General features: G+C 42.3%; 1 protein-coding gene across 1 annotated transcript; it reads left to right on the forward strand.

The window, feature by feature from the left end:
- On the forward strand, positions 1–22,164 carry LOC117540807 (cysteine-rich and transmembrane domain-containing protein 1-like). The gene is made up of 3 exons (XM_034207664.1): positions 1–291; positions 1,212–1,421; positions 21,096–22,164. The coding sequence occupies exons 1-3, from the start codon at positions 145–147 to the stop codon at positions 21,243–21,245; spliced, it is 507 nt and encodes a 168-aa protein (XP_034063555.1). The 5' UTR covers positions 1–144; the 3' UTR covers positions 21,246–22,164.
- Positions 22,165–22,877: the final 713 nt, after the last annotated feature.

Raw genomic sequence — 22,877 nt, forward strand, 5'->3', positions numbered from 1 at the left:
CCCCACCATTGGACGATTTATTTTGTAGCAGCAGGGGGTGGAGTAAACAAAGCTAGACAGCAGTGAACACTTTCCAAACACTTCAATAAAAAAGTCCGTCGGTCAAGGGAACCTTTCTGTACTGAGAGCCCGAGCTGTTCTGTTATGGACCCCAGCAAATGTGCCAGTGCACCTCCAGCGGGATGGTCTGGTGAGAAGTCCTCCATGGGCCATGCGCCCCCTCCGCCCTACCAGGACCAGCCGTACCCGGGGTACCCGCAGCCCGGCCCTGGATACCCTCCGCATCCGCAGGTATGCAGCCCAACACCGGGCCAATGATGACACTGCCAATATTCCATGTTCATGTTAATTTCCTCGAAAGTGGTCCTTTCATTTCGAAAAGCAATTGGAGAACATTTTATTTATTCAATCATTGACTTATCATATATTGTTGTACAAATATAAGAAATGTATATGTTAACTGTAGTCTACTAAACTGTTATGTCAGTCTTGAAGGGTTTTTTTTTTGTATTACCATTGTTAATGTGTTTTTCTTGACTGATAAGTAACTACTTGCTGTAAATACATGAATCACGTTTTAAATGATGAAATTAATGAGGATACTGTTTGAATGAAACGGATGATCAGTAGGCCTATGCCCTTTTTATTATACAGTATATTGAGGTTACACATATCTATGTGGAATCAAACAACATCCATAACCTAATCTGGCTGCTACTTAGACATTATTTATCTAATATATCATATTCCAATAACTTGTATATAGACTCTTATTGCACTATTTGACTATTTGACTTTTTTACTATTTTTCTTTTTGTATTTACTATTTACTTTAACTATTTGTTTCTGTTTTATTGTGTTGCACTCTTGGAGGAGCCTGTGACCTAAGATTTTAATGGTCATAACTACACTGTAGCTATGTTCGTATGATCAATAAAAGCCTTGAACCTTGAACATGAAGTCTCTGTAATCAGCAGGAAATACTGATGGTAAACAGGATAAGACTCCCTTAAATATTTTCTATCTTGTCAAAGTTCTGTTATTTTTCATTGTAAAATCTCATTTCATCATTGTATGGCTGTGGTCCAGTTCCAATAGTTTCATTTTATGTGAAGCCTCCACATCATCTGTAAATGACTCTACCCCTCCCAAACTTGTTTTCATGCTACTGAAAGTGAGTCTGAAGTGTATTTCCTGTGTGTGGCCTGCAGGGCTACAGCTCCCCTCCGCAGTATGGGGGTGCAGTTGGACAGCAGCCGTACCCCATGGGTCAGCAGGCCACCGTCACTGTCCAGCCCACAGTGTATGTGACCCAGGGCCCGCTGGCTCACCCTGTCAATGACCACTTGTGCTACTCCATCTTCACCATGCTGTGCTGCTGCCTGCCCCTGGGAATCGCTGCCCTCATCTTCTCCATCTCAGTGAGTTTGATCAACTTTTCTATTCTCATGGAAGGGAGCAAAATGTCCTCCAACTCAAATCCTAATAATCAATTGCTTTGACAAAAAAATGCTGTATGTGTGGCTATCCCAGGATTGGACATCATTTCACCAGGTAGTGACATAGCTCTGCTCTCCTCTATGATAACAATCATGATACATTTGGGGGAGTGGCTTTTGAATTAAGGAAAGCCTAAAGCAAATGGCCTTCAGTTTTGCCAACTTGGCTACTTTCTTACAAGATTTATCAACTTTTAAAGCTTGTGCTGCTAGCTTCTATCATTGGAGAAGAGGTAGTAACACTGGGCCGTTTTTTTTTTAATGGTTTCTAAATCTTCCCGCATTCTTGCTAGCTTCTCACAATGACTAGCTTAAGTCATTTGTGAGAGTCGGGTCAGCTTTACAGTGCTGACTTGAGCTTTTGAGGCACTTGTGGTAATGATAGTGGCTTGATGAGATTGTTTTGAAAAGAGAAGCAACTTCTACTCATCCAAATAATAGTTTAATGTTGTGCTTTCTACCTTATCTGCCCCAGACCATGACATGTGGAAAACAAATTCAAAGTCTTGTGTTAACATTTATCTATTAAATATCATTATGTAAATGACAAATTTTATCTAAAGAAATCACTGGTCAGCTCAATATCCAACACCTGAAAATAGTTGATCCAGGACACAGCAAACTCATTTATATGGGCATGGGTGTGTTAGCAGACTAAATGCCAAGTTTGGGAAAGTGAATGAGATTTCCTGGAAAGGGTGGTGCTCTGTAAGGAAGATAGCAGGGGGAGGGAGCGAGTGAGATAACAGGTCGTATGTTGCCGACTACAGAACAGAGAAGATATTTTGTGGTCCTGAATTTTGTATTAGGTGAGAGAAGTTCCCTGGCCTGCGTTACATGTATATTTTGCACTATTGTATTTTTCACAACGTTCTTTGACATCCTCAGAGGTTTGTCTGGCAATCATCAAAGTATCAAGTTTCCCTGGTAATTGCAGTGTGTGGCAGTTGATGATGTAACAGTTACAATTCACGAAGTGTGTTAAATCCAACTTAAGTCCAGCTTAAATAAGGCAGCCTTCACCAAACTTGGAATGTAGTTTTAATACATGAGAACTTTAGTAAAAAGTTAAACACCACAACACTTTGAGATTGATTCCCCAGGTTTAGGTCATCCTGTTTTTGTGTCGTCTATAAGTTAAGAGCTTGCTTTTGAGTGTGTCACATTGAAGTGGTTTGACATATGGAAAGCACACATGTCTTTTGGAAGAAAAGTTGTTTGATAGTTTCCATGTGGTCTGTGTTTAATCTTCCTCCAGAGAAGAAAAAAATACTCTTGTCTGACCTTCTCCGTATTTTCTTAAACAAATGAAAAGCCACATATCTAACAAGTAGGCTATTTGGCCCTGAAACATTGAAGCGCATTCACTTAGTTGACTTTTTGGCCTTTTTTATGTGCTGTGAAATGTCTTTTTTAAATGCAATACAATTCTCATGATGTTTTGCCGGTTTTCACACGTGATGATGGAATTTTAGATATAACAAGAACTTAAGTATGCAAATACTGTATATTACACAGAACAAAAAACACATTTTTACCAATAATTTAATGTCATATTTTTGTCAAAGTATGTTTATATTTTTCTTCTTGGTATTGACGTTGGTAATGGACGTCTCTTCTTTCATGCATTACATGAAAACAACATTAATTACCTTAACGTTGCTGAAGCCTTTTAATCTTTAATCGCTTGGAAAATAAGTGGCAAGATCAAGCATGATCCTGAAACGGTTAAAGAAACAGAACTCGAGTTTTGTTAATCATTCAGCCTAAGCTCACAAACCTCATGGAAACCCCCAGTATGACTTTGACTGTGTTCCTTGTAACTCTGCCTCCAGTTTCTCAACCTGCTCTCTAATCCTGCAGAGTTTATGCTTTTTCATTTAGCAGTGACAGAATATTACAAAAAATATTTGTTAAACAAGACAAGAATTTTGGTATAGTTTATTTTTACAACTAACACTTTCACGACCTTGGCTTCCTCTCATTACTTCTCATTCTTCAGATCCTAAAATGTATGAAATGATAAATTCCTTTGCAAAGGGTCCACCAGAACAACAGGTTATGACAGCAGTTCCTTGTTCTTAAGAATATCTCGTAGTCAGATATTGTAATTGGAGACTGTGGTGGACACTTACTAAGACAAACTAGTAAATAATAATAATGATGAGGAAACTTTCCGTTATACTGAAATGAAGATTCTTGGAATAAGACAGTCTTTTAGGGACTTTATTCTTGCAAGAAGGTAAATCGTTAGAGAGTGTCAAGCAGTCTGCAAAGAAGTACAAAAGTCACAAGGTCTGCAGAGGGTCTTATATCCACATTTTCACACCAAGAATAGAAGAGGTGCTGTGACAAACAAAAGATAAACATACTATATATATAGTCCTGGATGGATATCCTCGTGGATTCATCTTCCTATTATACACACATGCATTTCCAAACATTTGGACTACCTATGTTGCAAATGTATTATCTTTTCAATTTACACACGGCATCTATTGCACGTCTGTCCGTCCTGGGAGAGGGATCCAAGAATCCAAGCACTTACTCACTAACTGGAAGCAGCGGAGCTCGGCAATAGGACCACGCCCAAAGTGGCGACATAAATCCGATGAAACCTGACACCCACTCACTTTCTCTGATCAGAATGAGCTCGCTAAACACATATAGGCCATGCCATTAAGGCCACGTTTACACAGAGACTAAACGGTTGTATCCGCTACAGGAAGTACAGCGTCACTTACAGCGTCACTTACAGGCCCGGCATATGTACATGTATAATGTATATGTACAGCGGGTCGAGCGGTCTCGTGTGGACGGACAAGTTTCATGAGCTGATTCCGTGTGGACGGAAGACTTTTTTGAAATCGACTAAGGTTAGTTTTCGTCTCTGTGTAAACGTGGCCTGAGTGTTAGGCAACACTGCAAGAGCACAAATGCCAACCTGCTGCCACCTGAATGTTAGTTTTCCCCCTTAGAAACAGCTACAAGGTCATCTTTATTTGAGGAGGGAAGAATCACGCTTACCAAGTTTGTTGTTCCCCAAACATCAAATGTTTTTCTGGTTTGTTATTGCTCAGGGAAGTTGAGTAATATGTTCAGTTTTCCCTCACAAATTCCTTTGTATTCAGGAATGCCTGAAAATGTAAATACAAAGAGCACAAAAGGAACCATAGTAGTGCCACATGTTGGCGGTACCTCTGAATTATTGGCATCCTGGGGATGCTAGGAAATGTGTTTAGGACACAGGAAACTCATTATCAACACGTCCAGAGGATCAGCCCTATTTTGGGCAAGGAACTGGAATAAATACAGGGGAGCCTCATTGAACTTCCCTTGAAAGGTAAAAGAGCACATATGACAAAAGGTAGGGGGAGGAAAACAATTCTGTTTAGTATAATGGTGTCCTCATTATGCAGTCTTTTATTGTGTGTCTCATTGTGTCCCCATTATACTCTTATGTAGCTAACACAAGGGGACCTAGATGAAGAGATGCTGAAGAGACAAAGCCCTTAAGAGTAAGTTTTTGTTGATAAAACTATCAAAGCTTTTAGCTGGAAGGCTAAACAGAAAAGGAGGCAGAGACTAAACCAGGACAGGAAATGAGACAAGGAAAGGGTTAGTGGTGGTGGGGTGTAGAGCTGGCTGCAGGAATCTCTCACCTCACGTGATTTCTGTAAGTCCTCAGTGAAGGAGAGCAAAGTGACCTCTCAATCGAACCATTTTGGACTTAATTTCCCTTTCTTTTAAAATATTTCCTGCTGAGAAAAAAAGCAATATTCGCACTGCTCTCCATGCATTCATTTTGTGTGGACTTTGATAACGTCAAGAAAAAACGAGTTATTTACTGCTGGACTCTGAATTAATTAAGAGTTGAAATTCTCAACACAGCAGCTACTGGAGTGTCCCGACAAGAGACTCTTTTGTCAGGAACCGACATAGCACTTTGTGTGTCTAGCTCCAAGCCATTCCTCGCTTCTGTGACGGCATCATCAAACAGTCCTTTGTTTCCAAAAACATGAGCTTTCCCCTCACAGCTCAGCTTTAACTGGCAGTGGATGAACATCCAGATAATAACTTGTTTTCCAAACAGTGCAAAGCCAAGATCCTTAATTCCTGTTATCTGCAGAACAAACAGTTCTGACCAACCTTGGTTCTGACATGAAAATATTCTTTGTCTACTGTTGTATTGGATTATTACATCCATTTAATCAAAGAAAATCACTTATTAAACCTATCCTGCATTATCAGTAGACCAAATATAAATGTTCTACCAAGTAAGTTACTTAAATGTTTAACTCTGCAATAGTTTAAATAATCCAACATCATCGTGAACATAATTAATTGTTGGCTGTGTCTGTATTTCAGAGGTTTGTTTCACCATATTGGCAGCTTGACATCATTTCCCCTATGCTCCTCTAAACACTTATCAACATCCTGTTTTACAAGATGGTTTATCTAGCCAATTCTCAGAATGAGAATAAATATTATAAGGCTCAGGAATGCAGCTCCTTCCGACTGCACTGCATGCTGTTATGCTGCCAGTTGAAGGGATTCAGGTCCCACTGAATCACTGAGCTGCAGACAGTAACATGAACCCAAACAGCTGTTGCCTGCTAGATAAGATGGCCGAGGGTGTTGAGACTCTGCAGCATGGCATACTGTAAGTGATTGGTAGAAATAGCACCACAACAACAACAACATAGCAGGCCTAAGGTAAAGTCTTCGCTAAAGAAAAGTATACTTACTGCTTTTAAAGGTCCCATTACATGCTTTTCCGGTTATTACCCGTCCCCTTGTGTGTTAGGCTATGTAGCTTTTTATGCATGTAAACTGTCTGCAAAGTCACAAACCCTCAAAGTACACCCTGTAGCGAGTAAAACTCTAACACAGAAAATACCTGCCTATGCTGCCCCAGAACGCCTCGTTGGAGATTTTTCTTCTTTCCCATTTTTTTCTTCCTGGTCATAGTGACGTAATGCTGCGGAGTTCCGCACTGTGACGGGGTTCTATTGTCCGTATGAAAACACTGGCCTAGTCGGTTGGGTTAAGCTCCAAAATGTTAATAACAGCAGCAAAACATAAAATAACGAACCAGCACAACTTAAACAAAACAAAATAAATGTCCAAATCAAACCGTCCATCACTCATCAGAGTAAACATGCTCTGGTGTTGCCTTCTCTGCAACCATCTCCCGAACATGTCCCAGCTGTTGCCTTCATTGCAACATTCTTCCGAGTCATCCTCCAGGGCCAAAACCGTCCATTTTTAACCCATAGCCCCTCCCACAGGCTTACCGTCAACAGGTGACGCAATTACCTCAAACCACATTGTCAACATAAAAAAATCCGACTCAAACATAAACAGGTTAACCACCTCTTAACATAATCATTTAACAAATTAACAAACGCACAATAAATAATAAATTGCATGGTTCCTTTTTAGGAAGAGAGCAGGAAATGTTTGGTGTGTGTGTGACTGTGTGTGTGTCGGCTGTCAGTGGCGGAGTCGGTCACTCATGTGATCCGCTCCGTCACATTATCCTCTCCCTCCCCAAGGTTGGCGATGTGCGATAACCTGGAAAGGCAAGCAGCCACCTCCACGCTTTGGCAATGCGTCCAAACCGCAACAAACAGTTCGCATGTCCTCACCGCACTGGTACTGTGGAATCTCCGCACCGCACAGTGCCTCCACCCAGGCGCCGGCCGATCAGGTTGGCCACCGGAGTCCGATTGAGGAAACGGACCACCAACCGGAACCGAAGTCTGTAGGTCCCGGAGCTCCGCCAACAGGAACTCCTCTCGCCCTGGTTCACTGGCCGACCCCGAGGAGCCGCTGGGCCCACCCAGGACCCGTCCTCATCATCGTCCTCCGTCTCCCATGTCCGCTCCGACCCGGCAGCCGCGCTCTCCTCCTGCTGCTAACGCCGGAATCGTAGTCCCGTGCGCCGCTCCGCAACGCCGCCCAGCTTCCTCCGACTAGCCATCCCACTTCTGACACCATATGTGACGGGGTTCTATTGTCCGTATGAAAACACTGGCCTAGTCGGTTGGGTTAAGCTCCAAAATGTTAATAACAGCAGCAAAACATAAAATAACGAACCAGCACAACTTAAACAAAACAAAATAAATGTCCAAATCAAACCGTCCATCACTCATCAGAGTAAACATGCTCTGGTGTTGTGTGGGGTATTTCTATATTACTTTGTAAGAGTAAACCCCAGCTCGGTTCAAATATACCAAAACCCAGTGAACAAAGATAACAGTACTCGAGTTTCAAGTTTACTTGCTGCAAGGAGAATCAGCGAGTGACAGGTCATTTCAATCATGAGAGACGTGATGTATGAAATACATGTTTAATACCGGACACGTGGTATAGAAAATTATGATTGACAGATTACAACAATGAATCAACTGATGTTTGGAGATTAGGCCCCGGTTTGTAGGATATCATTCAGGAGGGGAAAACCGCTCCGATGAACCCCCAAAGAGAAGAGAAGTAAGAAGTGCTGAGATGTGAAGCATTTCTTACCTTGCTGGCTGATTGAGGAGATCTGTGGATTAAATGAGATAACACAGGGACATGATGAGATTGTCGGAATAACTGTAGGGTTAATGTGAACGCCAACCATGCTTAGCGCCTGCATGTTGGATTAGACCAGTGCTTCTCAAAGTGTGGTCCGCGGACCACTGGTGGTCCGTGAGCGCCCCCTAGTGGTCCGTGAGTATATTGGTAAAATTTCACATTTGAAATAAATAAATGTATTTAAGTTTTTTGCACTCTCACGGGAATATCTCCGCAATGGAACGAGCTTAAGTGTAACTTTCAATTGCATGATATAGCCCAGATAAGCACCTTCATCACACATGTTGCCACTTGTTTGTACAATTTTCAGACGATTTGTAAAAAACGATGTGTTTTTGGATATTTGTGGAGTTAGGTGGTCCGCGAGTGTTTTTTTTATTGGTTAAGTGGTCCTTGGTATGAAAAAGTTTGAGAAACACTGGATTACACGATGCTGACCCACTGGCCGCAACCTGCACGCGCAGGGTTAAACATGACGCTGACCCACCGGCCGCAACCTGCACGCGCAGGGTTAAACATGACGCTGACCCGCTGGCCGCAACCTGTACACACAGGGTTAAACAAAAGCTGACCCATAGGCCGCAACCTGTACACACAGGGTTAAACAAAATGCTGACCCATAGGCCGCAACCTGTACACACAGGGTTAAACAAATGCTGACCCATAGGCCGCAACCTGCACACACACGGTTAAACAAATGCTGACCCATAGGCCGCAACCTGTACACACAGGGTTAAACATGACACTGACCTACTCGCCCTGCACGTGCAGGGTTTAAACATAATGCGGACCCACTGGCCGCAACCTGCGCGGCAGGATTCAATACGAGCGAACCTGAAGGTCACGACGATATGAAGTGTTTAAACATGAACACGGTGACACGTACATGTGCTGACTTGCTAAGACCACCACCAGTTGTATGTATAAATACCGTTTAGTGTTCGGACCTTGGATGGCCAGCACGCACGGATGTCCGGGCGAATGTGGGATATGAAGGCGGAGGAGGACCACCGTCCGAGTTGGCAGGGAGGAGGGAGATATGCCTTGAATGGCTGCACCTGTCTGAACGAAAGCCCTGATATGCTATTAGACGCCACCACCAGTTATATGCATATTTACCATAGGTAAACTGAAGAGATCTTGATTGGCGGCACGAGCCGATGTCCGGTGAAGAGGGAGATGTAGACGATATAATGCCCGAGAGCTGTTAGCTTGAGTACGGTGATGCATGAATATCGTAACCTGGTTTACCACGAGCCAAGTGAGCATGAACCCGAGAATATGAATGAAGTGCCGGATGCACGCAGAAAAGACGTACGCTTAGTTAAATACTGAGACATGACCCATGATATAGTATATCTTAATTAGCGTTAAGTGTGCCGGGATGAGTCATAGATGCTGATGAGCTGATTGAGTGATTAAGACTGTCTTCTATCATCTGAAGTGAGGATGATGGAGGGACGCTAGTGTTAGATCCAGCAAGTGTGATAATAAATGTGTAGAAATAGTGGAAATCTGAATGATCTCATGCAGATATCCCCCCCCAAAACGGAGGATGTGCAGTGCACGTCCTTAAGTCGGGGAAAACACGGTCGTCGTGAGGCCGGCGGATGCCACGTCCAGGAAACGGGAGATGATGCGTGCCGAAGAATCCGCATGCAAAGTACGGTTGCCCGGTGAGGAAGAGCAACTGTCGTTGAAGACGTTTATGTGGATGCACGCAGTTGGTTAGAGGAACGATAATACCATGAGCTTGATGTGATGGCTAGGAACTCCGGTGTGAGACTGGGCCTGTAGTTCCTCATGATTAGGAACGCTGTGCTCCTGGAGGAGTCTCTTCTGTTTCTTCTTCTCTTTTCCCAGTTGAGCGGAGTTGTAGTTTAGTAATGTTGTATTTGAACGCTAGATGCGTGAAGGCAACGCATTAGGAGATCTCCCTGAGCAGTGGGTGATTTGAACTGGGGAGAGACGCTATTAATATTATTACCCGAATAGCCGGTGCACGCATAGTTTCTCCTACTTGACTTAAGGCTGAAAGAGTTCCGCTGAACGATGATGGGAACATTAAAGCCCGTCGTAATATCTGCTTTGAAGAGCCAGCCTTGGCCTGCACGCTATTAGATTACATTATCTCCGTGCGTAGAAAGGGGGGAACATTGACCTTGTCATCGAGATTGCCCTGAGCATTTACCGAATTGTATTAAGTAATCTGTCGACAGGCTGTAAACAGAAAAGCTGAAATTGAAACTAATAAATACTCAGTTACCTCTAATCATTAACCGAGTTTGTATAATGTAGTTACTCTGTGTGTTGCTGCTAGCATACATAACATCTGACGTGGGAACGTTACTCGTGAATGGAGCTACGGAGCTGCTAGAAAGACAGTGGAACCCGGTGCATTCCTCCGTCTGGATGTGGAGCACTTTTGCTAAATGTTTAGACAAAGTGCTCGTGTTACGCCCTTACATGATAAACTCTTATTGCACTTTGGCAACGAGCATTCTCCACGTCGAAGCGGGTGAAGTTAACCACGCCTCGGAGCGCGTTCTCTCCGCCACCTCCGCAGTGTGCTCCGCTGCATGTAGCAGCTGTGTGTGTAAACTGCCCCGCCCCCTCGCGATGGGGGAGAGAGATCTCATCTGATCGAAAATACATCATAGGCGCATTTGTTTGTCCTTTGCATATTAGAACGAGTTGTGACACTAGACTGCGATATAATGTTTTTTTTTTTGTAGCAATAAACATGACATATTTATAAATGTCTCCGGTACTGATAAAAAGACCAATAACGTTGGAGCTTACGCACGTAAACACACTGCTGACGTCACAATGAATCGACGACTGAATTAGTTGCAACTAATTTGGTAATCGATTTGATCGATTAGTTGTTGCACCCTTAGTCGCTGCAACTCTGACTACTTTTACATCCAGGCTGAAGACTTTTCTTTTGTCGCTGCTTTTAATTGAACTATTCATATCTTAGACTGCACTGTACTTTGATCCATGTACTTTTTCTTTTAATGTTTATTTTATTAGCTTCCTTTTAAATGACTGATTTTAAATGCCATTTCTTAATGTCTTTCATTTTTTAAAGCAATTTGAATTGCCTTGTATTGAAAGTGCTATATAAATAAACTTGCCTTGCTGCCAAGGAGATGTTGTTGTCGCAGATCTAGCCGTTGGTGCACCAAGAAACGGAATATTCTTAGTGGAGAAGAAAAAGAGAAAACCGATCATTTAGTCAATAATCATTAAATTAATATTGGGAGTGAATTCCTAATTTATTTAGTATCTGGTCATAAACAGGATAATGTGCAGCGACTTGTTCATTGAGGAAAAGAAGCCCTACGAAACGCCATTCATTTCAGGAAACGCTGTGTTGAAGCTTGAACCTGCGTTTAGTTACTGAGCATTGTAATGAGTAATTACCCGACTGCATTAGTAATGCAAGTAATACGTTACTGAAACTCCATACTGTAGCACGTTACCCCCAACACTGCCTGAAGCTCACCTTAACCCTGACTAGAGGTAGCAATGCATAGTGTTGAACTTCCTGTCGGCTCCCAGACCGTAGTCGAGGAAACGGGGGGGGGGGGTGACTCTCTGTCCTCTCCCAGGGCAGAAGCAACACGCTTCTGGTTCAATAACTCATTTTATCGGAAAGACTGGAGAGAGGCGAGCTCTTCTTGGGAGGTCGTTGCATTATTTAGCTCTCCTGTTTCGCAAGATAGATTTCGCAAGATCACAGACCTTCCTTTTTTCTGCTGCCTCGTTTATTTCTAGAAAACATGTATCCCGCTCGCTCATACCATGCCCATGCACACATGCACACGCCACACCCCTCTCTTAAGGGTAGCGATCTCACTCTGCATGACCCAAATGTCGTAACAATATACGAAACATCTCGTGAATTTGTTGCAACTGCCTTTGCCAACGTTACCCTGACGCCTGTTGAAGTGAGCGCAGGAGGAATAGCTTCAATGGGATAGCTTAAGCCCTGCCTGCCTGCAGGAGGGGTTGTAGTTGAAGCCAGAATGGGTAAAACTCCGCATGTGATGTGAAGCCGGAAGCGCCGCATTAGGCGGCCCTGATGCCAGTGATGCCTTCTCAAGAGACTGAAGCGTACGTCAGTTGTTTGCGTGAAGTAGCCATTCCCATTAGGCCGGAGGAACTTCCATGGAGCCCGATTTCCTTGTCTTTTCCTCCCGCGTCCGGGCTTGCGGGACGGCCGGCTGACCCGCTACCCGACTGGGGAACGCCGCCTGTAGCTTAATCCGCGATACTGCGGAGCTGATGAATAAATGCCTGGAGCTGGAACGAAGCCCTCAGCTGGGACAAAGCCCTGCTGCTGCTTGGCTTAACCATGAACACCGTGACGCGTACACTTGTGCGTTGACACCTGAAATGACAACTGACAGAGAGGGAAGAGCAGATTTAAAGGGTTTAGCAGGTGCAATGATTGCTAGCTGGGGAGTACCGCCCCTGATTACTTAATGGGAGAAGAGCTTGCAGTGACGTGTAACACCAGGGGGTATGGTCTTCCTTCTTGAACTTGCGCTAAGCTTCATGTCAACTCCAAAACCAACTCTCAGCTAGGAGAATCGGCGAGTGACATATGCCATGTCCACTCCTTAACCAACTCTCAGCTAGGAGAGCCAACTCTGCTCGCCTTCTCCTTGGCACCCTCTTTTTATTTCAACAAACAGTTACAAATCATGCATGAGGAAGTGTATGTAACCAACGGCTTATTTGTCAATGGGAGTCTTGTGACTCGCAATCATGTGGGTGAGTGTGTGTGTGTGTGTGTGTGTGTGTGTGTGTGTGTGTGTGTATGGTCCACAGAAAAGAGGAACAGACTATTCTCTGTTCCTCTTTTCTGACTATGGTCTCGTTACAACATAAAATGACAACATATTATGAAAACACGTTTATCCTTCAATAAACTCTAACATGTTGCCTTCTCTGCAACCATCTCCCGAACATGTCCCAGCTGTTGCCTTCATTGCAACATTCTTCCGAGTCATCCTCCAGGGCCAAAACCGTCCATTTTTAACCCATAGCCCCTCCCACAGGCTTACCGTCAACAGGTGACGCAATTACCTCAAACCACATTGTCAACATAAAAAAATCCGACTCAAACATAAACAGGTTAACCACCTCTTAACATAATCATTTAACAAATTAACAAACGCACAATAAATAATAAATTGCATGGTTCCTTTTTAGGAAGAGAGCAGGAAATGTTTGGTGTGTGTGTGGTGTGTGTGTGTGTTCGGCTGTCAGTGGCGGAGTCAGTCACTCATGTGATCCGCTCCGTCACATGCGCACACACACACTCAGCCTTATCTTTTCACAGCCGCGGTGCTGTGCGGAGCTCCGTACACACAACCACTCGGAGCTCAGGCTGTGTGTGTGCTCCGCGGTGTCTCGCTGTCTCATAGACCCCACGCAGCAACCAGGAAACGACACCAGTAATCCAGCTCACACTGTCCGCTCCTCGAGCCTCAAAGGGCGGAGCAGCAAGCCCCACAACGTCCCGCCAACACAGCCCCCAGATCCCGTGCAGCATTCTCATTTGTTTGTCATTACTGCTGTCATTTTCTGGTTGCTAACGCCATTGTAACACATAATAGTGATGTGTCAGTCGCGAACGAGCCAATTATTTTGAACGGCTCTGAAGAAACACACTCCTCAATGTCAGTTTTGGTAGTTTAATGACAAGGATGACGACACCCTGAAACAGAGCAATGCAGCAAGATAAGCTGACAAAGTACTACATCCATGCATGTCATGACCAATACAAATATATACAACGACACAGAGTATAGACACACCAAACAATAGTGGAAACAATCTTACATGAATGAGTGGATGAACGTCTCAACTCGAGGCGGAGTGAATGAACAATGTTTGAACTAAAATGGCCGCTCGGCACTACCGGGTCAGAGCACGGCATATCCGGACAGCGACAGCAGTGACGCTGCCCTCTAGTGGCCGGCGATAAACTCTTCAGGCTCTTTGGTACGAACGAGGGGAACCGAGTCCTACTTGGTAAGAGCCGTTCTTTTTATCGTTCAATCGTTGGGCCGCACTCACTGCCTGCCAAAATCCACTCGCCTTTTAAAAAGCATGATTTTGTTCCGCAAACGTATTCTGTGAAGACCCCCCCCCCCCCCCCTACTCTGATTGGTAGGTTTCAGCACAAGGAGTGAGATGGGGTGCGTCTTAACGGAATACGCGCGAGAGAGAGAGAAGTCATAACAAGTGGTACAGGACAGGTAGACGACGTGTTTTTCGGATGGAAAATTAGCCGCAGCAGCATTTGAATGCACTTCAACCAAAACCCAGGCAGTTATAAAGCGCACCATTTGGGTCTCACCAGAGTACAAGACTTTAAAAAAAATCTCATTTAGGTGGGGGATTTTGAGACTGAACTAGAGAACCCTTTGAAGTTAAAATCCCACAAAGCTCAGTTTGGTGAGGCAGGCGTCATTGAAGTCGGCTGCAGCCTGTTTCGCGTACACATGAGCAACAGCCGCCACATGACCTAGAACCCTGAGAACACGGAGGCTGTGTCCCTGCATCTGTAAATGTGTTCAGTACGAAAAACAGGTACACGTGCGTAAACTCATGCAGAGACCAATATCACAGAGTATAATGCATTCCCCCCTGTTGACTTAGCCATCAGCCAATCAGATGAAGGCTCATGGCTGAATAGGAGTCAAGCTGTTGTAGTGAAGGGTTGGGGTTGGGGTTGTTTTGTGGAGGGAGTGTCATCAAATGTTCCAGCAAATGGTCAAAGTGAAAGACTGAGTGGAAGATACAAAACACATGGCTGTGTGGCGGGTTTTCACCATGTGGAATTAACAGGCTTCCTCCATGGTGACATTCATTTTGTCTTTGTGTGTGAGGGGCTTTGGTATCTGTTCCATCCTCTCTTTCATCAGCTCTTTTCAGTTCTGCAATTTTCTCACAAATATCAGCCTCCTTCTCTCCCAACCCCATCCTTCCTCACAATGACTCAGACTGCTCTCATGCAAACAGAGCCACAGACAGGCTCTCCACTCACGGAGACAGAGCACATCCTGCAGAACTACTGCAGCCTACAATATAACACATTGTACTTGACATTTAAGGAGAAACTGTAATCCAAGAGGATGCAGTATGCATTGTTTTTTATTTCTGAACTCGACATGCGGATAGAAGATGAATACCTCCTCTGTGGCTCCTCCGAAGTTGTTTATATCCTGTTAAAGATCTTTCTGTTGAAACATTTCCTCATCATTTCCTAGAAGTTTCCTGGGATAGCGCGTGTTATATTAAACATATTCATTCTGCCTGTATTTGCTCTAAAGATACGCTTGGTCAAAACCCAAATTAATATTATTTTATGTATTGGTATCATAGGTGGAATTTGACAGCTGACAGGAGGCAGACAGACTTTTCGTTCCCTTTTTTATTTTTTTAAAGAAACATGCTCTCTTTTTATGCTTTTTAATTCGTTATGGCTACTCATTTACATGCAAAATACATGTCTCAATCATGTAGGTGTAACATTACCGAAAACACAGATGTTTATTTTGAAGATTAGATATGAATTGTGAAGTGAAAATAATCCTGCTCTGCCGTATCTCCTCCTATGCCTGTGTCGCTCAGGGCTGACCACCAGACTCTCACACTCTGTTCAAAGACGTGTTTATTCTGAAAGGCTGTAATGAGGCGACTATCTCACATTCACACGCATTACGTTTCTTGTCTTCACATCAGCTTACATTTAAAATATGTTCTGGCCCACAGGTTCTTCTAATATACATCCATGGCTTACACACTGACAATAATGCTCATGGCCCGGCCCCCCTTGATTTCGTCCTCGATGCCAGGTCTGATGCTACTTTGCAAATAAGTTTAATTTAGCTAATTAAGTTTGTGCGCTCCACATAACATGCTAGCGCACGCACCGGGCGGAGGAGGTGCAATTTAGCCTCCCTGGCCCCACTATGGGGTGGAAGATTAAAGCCCCCTAACTGAATAGCCCTTGACCTGAACGAGCTCCTTAGACCCTTGGGAACAAAGGAGGGGTTCGGTCTGAGTGTCGCCCGCTATGGTCACCCCGGATCAATAAGCAACTTGGGTGCACCGACAGAGCAGTCAGCTCCGACACTCTCTTACCCAAAGTTAAGGCAAGTGCTGTAGCAATGCTGTCTTCCATGACAGTGCTTTCAGGGAAGAGAGCTCCAGAGGCTCAAATGGTTCTGTGACTAGAGCCTCGAGCACCAACGGCAGGTCCCACTGCGGGGCAGAGGCGTGCACTACTGGGCGCTGCCTCCTGACCCCCTGCAAAAACCGCGACATAAGCGGCTGACTGAAGGCTGACCTGCCGCCAAATCCCTCATGGCAGGACGAGATGGCTGCTGCATGTACTTTAATTGTGGAATGAGCAAGCCCTCTGTCCACCAGTAACTGTAAGTAGGACAGAATAGAGCCCATCGTACAAGATAGGGGCTCTATTCTCCCCTCTTCACACCATCGCTGGAATCCCAGCCACTTTGGCCTGTAACAGGCTGTGGTGGATCCCGCTCTTGCACCACTGCTTTTTGCAGATTATGTGGTTCTAATGGCTTCATCGGTCTGCAACCTTCAGCACTCACTGGATATGTTCGCAACCGAGTGTGAAGCGGCTGGGATGAGGATCAGCACCTCCAAATCTGAGGCCATGGTTCTCAGCAGAACAATAGAATAATTTTATATAATTTTTTTTCCAAGTATGAACTATTCTCTAGAGTAGTAGCTGTACATCTGTTAGAGCTTTACCACCAGAAAGGGTTAAGTTCATATCACGTCTAAATAGTAGTCTTAAATGGAGAGTATTTCTGGACGTGGAGAGGGCTACGACTGGTTATCCTTTTCGTACACATCACTGCACAATGTATAACCAACATGGCCTTCATTAAATGTAAGAAAACAAACGCATTGCCTTCAGCTGATATTTAAATGCATTTATCTTAACTATCCCCCTTATTTAAAGCAGTATTTTGTACCCTACTCACCAAATCATCAAGTTAGACACGCTGTCCAGTTTTATTTCTCTGTCCCCTCTGCAAAAAAATCTATTGGCAGAAGAGCGTTCATGTTCAAAGCCCCAACTGACTGGAATACTTTACCTGCTGCTATTAGATCTCTTGCATCATTGGGTATGTTTAAACATGCATTATCATCTCACTTTCAACTGGTCTGCACTTGTTATTGATGAAACTGATATTGATGAAACTGATCTGCTCGACTGTCTCTCAAATTGTTGATTGTAATGATTGTATGTATTACTTGAATTTTACTTAACAGACTGTACGTGGTTTGTCTTGTTTGTCATGTTTTGCTTTTTGTCTTTTTGTTTATGTGCTATATGGGCACTCACTTGTCTCGCTAAATGACTATTCGGGTTTTGTCGTACAACTGTCATGGCCTTCATATGGGCCAGAGCGCAGTGGATAAAGCTCGCCGCATTGTAGTATTGTGACATACTATGTATGCAAGTGACATTTTTGGAAAAAACTGAACTCTCTCAATGATAATTTCCATGGGGCTGGGGAGTCTACAACTGACTTTGGCATGGGAATAGTCAGAGGAAGGATATCAGGGGGTGTGGCTATCCTGTGGAATAAGAACCTTGACTCATCAATAAATGTGGTTGGGCTTTGTGGCTTCTGGTGCATTTCAATACAGTTTACTCACAATGACAAGGAATTTATTATTCTCAATGTGTATACACCCTATGAATGTCATCAGAATGAGGATGAATATCTAAATAGGCTTGCTTTCATTAATTCCTTCATTCAAAGCAATAATTATGCTTGTGTGTATGTCATTGGGGATATGAATGCAGATATCTCAGACAGGAACTCATTATTTGCCAAGCATATGGCTCAGTTCTGTCACGATAACAATTTTATATTGTCAAGCAAGGTGCTTTTGCCTGCAGATAGTTATACCTACATTAGCGAGGCCTGGCATACTACGTCATGGCTTGATCATTGTATTAGTACAGCTGATGCGCATGCTTCACTTGAGTGTATGAGCATTCTGTATGGGACAGCAACGACTGATCATATACCTGTTGCTATGTCAATAAATGTTGAACATCTACCTGGGCTAACCAGAAATGTAAATAGTGTTCAAACAGAAACACTAGACTGGTCAACCCTCACAAAGGAAGACATTACATCCTATTATGCTCAGACGGATACATCTTTAACTAATATTCTATCTACCTATGCAATTATGTGTAGTGATGTTAATTTTAAGGATGCAAAGCATAGGAGTGATATCTGCTCCATGTACAGTGATATAGTAAGTGCTCTGTATGAAGGCAGTAAGCCTTACTACAAACATAACAATTATAAAACACATAACATCAGGCCTGGCTGGAATAGGTATGTAGCTGAGTATCGTGCGGAAGCCTGTGAAGCCACTAAATCATGGGCTATGGCAGGCAGACCCAGACAAGGGTCTGTATTTGAGTACAAGAAGCTTACTAATGCAAGATACAAGTATGCTATTCGCTTCATCTGTAAAAATGAGCAAGCCATGAGGGCCGATTTCATAGCTAAGAAGCTGCTAAGTAACAATGCTATTGATTTTTGGAAAGAAGTGAGGGCTATTAATAAATGCTAAATATCTCTACCATGCACTGTTGACGGAACATCTGGAACAGACAACATTGTGGAGTTATGGCGACAGCATTATAGTACCTTATTCAACTGTGTCCAAAGTGAACTGTATAGGGTAGATGATATTGATAACAATGAGTCAATGGTGATAATGTCACATGAGGTGTGCCAAGCTATAAACAAGCTGTCGGATAACAAAGCCAGTGGTGTAGATCATATTTCTGCTGAACATCTTAAATATGCCAGTGTAAAGATAGCTCCTCTTCTTTCTATCTGCTTTACTGCCTTTATGAGTCATGGCTTGTTACCAGACTCAATGTTGTCTGTTCTGTTGGTGCCAGTTATTAAGGACAAAGCCGGTAAAGTGGGAAGCCTAGATAACTATAGGCCCATAGCGTTAGCCAGCATATTGTCAAAAGTCCTAGAAAGAATTCTGCTGGACAGATTAGATTACTTTATTAACACAACAGATAAGCAGTTTGGCTTTAAGGCTAAACATGGCACTGACCTGTGTACGCCTTAAAGGACATGGTTAACAAATATAGAGGTAATAACTCATCAGTTCTTATGTGTTTCATTGATGCTTCTAAAGCCTTTGATCGTGTTAATCATAGGAAGTTATTTGTTAAACTGAGTCAAAGAGCGGTGCCCAAATACATTGTGAGAATTCTGGTCTACTGGTATGGCCACCAGACTATGCAAGTCAAATGGGGCAATAGGGTCTCAGCCCCATTTGGGGTTAGCAATGGTGTCAGACAAGGTGGAATTATGTCCCCAGTTATTTTTAATTGATAATCTGTCCAAGTGACTGAAAGCCTGTAATACTGGATGCATGATTGGTAGTACTCTAGTGAACCGTATGCAGATGATCTTGTTGTGCTGAGTCCATCTAGCGCTGGTCTTCAGTAGCTCCTTACTGTTTGTTCTGTGTATGGTGTGGAACATGACATCAAATACAACATCAGTGCTGTTGTGATCTTTAGAACCAAAGAGGATAAATGTCTAAAATGTCCTGATTTTAAATTGTCTGATATTAATCTTAGTGTCTGTAATAAGTTAAAATATCTTGGACACTTTATTACAGAACAAATGACAGATGATGAAGATATTTATAGGCAATGCCGCATGATGTATGCACAAGCAAACGTTCTCTTACATAAGTTTAGTGCATGTACAGATGGAGTGAAGATGTCTATTTTCAGAGCATATTGCACACCACTCTATACTGCACATTTGTGGTCAAACTACAGAAAAGCAACGTCAAGTAGCTTATAATGATGCCATGAGAATATTGCTGAAGAGACCTCGATGGTCGACTCTAGTGCAAGTGAAATGTTTGTGGCTGCAGGAGTCAATACTCTACAAGCTGTTTTAAGAAATCTCATTTATAAATGTATTTGCCGGCTTAATGACTCTGGTAATGAAATCCTCGTGGCCTCATCAAACATAAGGTTTAGTACTACACGCTACCAATCACAGCTGTGGAGACATTGGTATAGTTGTCTCTTTGTAGGACACTGATTTAAATTATTCTTCTTTTTATGCTGTGTATGTCATTTATTATATGTAATGTATTATATGTAATGTCTTGTCTTTTATCTATGTAATGTCTTGTTTTTATCTGGACCCTGAGTCTGTAATAAAGTTTTGATTGATTGATATTTTAATGGGCTGCTCCAGTTGCCTGAGCTGAAGCATTTTCTAGCTTGTATTGCCTACATCTGGACGTGAATTAGCATTATTCTTTGATCAATTTGTCATCATTTTTGTTTGAAGCATGTTAGAGATCACTTCTTGGATACATTTTATCCATAGATGGCACTCCTTTTAAACAGACTTCTATTAGGGTATGGAGCTATGTTCAAACAACAAAATCTAAATAACCTGTTTCTAGTGTAATGAAAAAAGTAAACATAACATGACCAAAAAAGGGGAAATAAACTGTATATAAATGTGTACGGAAACGTTGGCTAGCTAGCTTGTGTTTCTTCATATCTGTCTATTTCAAGTTACTAACTGTATTGATACTTAGTCATATTAACTTAAAATGTATGTCAATGTTGTTATTGTAAGTTTAAAGTGTATTTTAAAAGAAGTAAGCTAAATACTGACTTCATAAGAAAACATTTGATTTAATACCATTCTAGGTTTCATTGCTTCATCCCTACAAGGTCTGGCACAGCTCTCGCTAATGTTAGCAATATGCTATGTGCTTTGATAATGTGATGCAAATGTATGGTTGTCACAGATTCAGTGCATCAATCTAACCATATTATAATACCATATACAAATGTTCATGTGTTCACCTCACTTGTATCTAATTGAAAAATATATTTTTCACTTTCAGACCCGTCAAGCCAATCATGTTGGGAACCAGATGGAGGCGGAGCACAACAGCAAGTGGGCCCGTATCCTGAACCACGTGGGCCTGGGGATCGGTATCGGCTTCACCATCCTATCCATCATCTTCTACGTGGTTGTGCTCAATATGCAATAAACAACTAAACATATTTTCAGTCCCCACTCTCATTCTACATTAGATTTTCAGAGCACACCAGGTACATAGGTGGTGGTCAAAAAAGATTTTGGTAACAATTGTATTGATATTTAAATAAAAAATGTATGGCCTTGTAATCCATTACTCTAAAACACTGTAGAGAGTAACGACAACAAGATTCCAAAGATTCATAATTTTCTTCAGCCTGTTTTTGTGTTTGGGATTTATTTTCTATGAAACGTTAAACATCATCATGTTTTGGTTGTAAAATATGTTTCAAAATCGATGCCTTAAAAGTTCAGCCATAGGCTAATGTTGCTTCAACCTGCACAAAGACTTCCACTCAAGTATTATACCAAGACTTATATTTCATGTTCAAATAGCAAAAGATTATCAAAACTGTGTCAAATTTCTATTTTGGTTATTGTTTTGCAATTGAAACGGATTTGTCTGATTGTCCGATGGGCTAAATATAGCTGCCCTTTCAAAAGATTTGTTGACTGTAAATATGTATTAACACTCTTAAAAGTATGCTAAAGTAGAATGACATCTTTAGACTTAAAAATGAAGTGCTGAAGAAGTAAAAGATGAAATGATGAGCCTGTGTGTGTATCTGATCGAGTGCACATGTACTAAAAGGGATCTACTCTTTTTCCGGTCATATTAGGATTGAACCAAAGCTTTCTTTTTAATTCCAGCTAAACAGGAATTCAAAGCTTCACAAAATGTGGCGACAGTGGTGCCAAAATGGCTGATGCAGCCAATGGTTCCATCAGTGGCTCTATTTTAAAAGCATATTGTGTAAGGGATGATATTGTTTGTCATGTAATGTCTGTATGTACTTTTCTTAACCAAAGCCAAATAATTTGACTGTATACCAGATTTCTTTTTAAATAAAGTATATTAAATGAAAGAAACACTTGTGCTGTCTGTAGAAGATGATATCTCAATGTACACTGAAGTCATTTATTTCCTGTAATCACATGAAAAAGCACCTCTGTTTCCCATTTAAATAATTAAATAAAGGTAACAAAAGGTATGTTTGTCTCTGTAAAAAGTGGTTCTTACGTTAGAGGGTAGGAAAAATGGGCTCCCTGCCAGTTTCAGGTATAGGTTCAGGTCTTATCAAAGTATTGCATTTCATTTATATGATAATAGATCATGTTAGTGTCCCTTCTGGTTTTCAATCGCATTAGGATTGTTAAAACAGCAACCAAATCCACCAGACTCCTTTGTCAAAAACAGTCTTACAGAAAACAACTTGCTGGGTTACTACTTCCTACCTTTTTTTTCTTGTTAGCTTGTTTGTGTTTATATAATTACTGCTTTTGGTCAAAGGAGTAATATCTGGTATGTGCTGCCACGGTCAAAAGCAGCATTTCTTTGCTTCCTTCTATCTATTCCTTCTTTTTCATAACACCCACCATGTACTGTCGGTAATGTACTGAAAAAAAGCTGTCCTATTCCTTTTTTAAGTTCATTCTTTGTGGTATTAAAACATCTTACAAAAGCCTTAAGGGACAAGGCAGAAACCCTGCTATTAAAGAAAAATCATTTTCATAGTGAACATGAGAACATGTGTCAGCACAGCCAAATATTTGGGAGTCATACTGAAACTATTCTCCAAGGCTG

Source organism: Gymnodraco acuticeps, unplaced genomic scaffold, assembly GCF_902827175.1.
Source record: "Gymnodraco acuticeps unplaced genomic scaffold, fGymAcu1.1, whole genome shotgun sequence".
Lineage (NCBI taxonomy): Eukaryota > Metazoa > Chordata > Actinopteri > Perciformes > Bathydraconidae > Gymnodraco > Gymnodraco acuticeps.

Coding starts and splice junctions, on each gene's coding strand:
- LOC117540807 (XM_034207664.1), top strand. CDS start 145: ATGGACCCCAGCAAATGTGCCAGTGCACCTCCAGCGGGATGGTCTGGT. Junction 292..1,211: donor GATACCCTCCGCATCCGCAG/GTATGCAGCCCA, acceptor TGTGGCCTGCAG/GGCTACAGCTCCCCTCCGCA. Junction 1,422..21,095: donor CCCTCATCTTCTCCATCTCA/GTGAGTTTGATC, acceptor TTTCACTTTCAG/ACCCGTCAAGCCAATCATGT.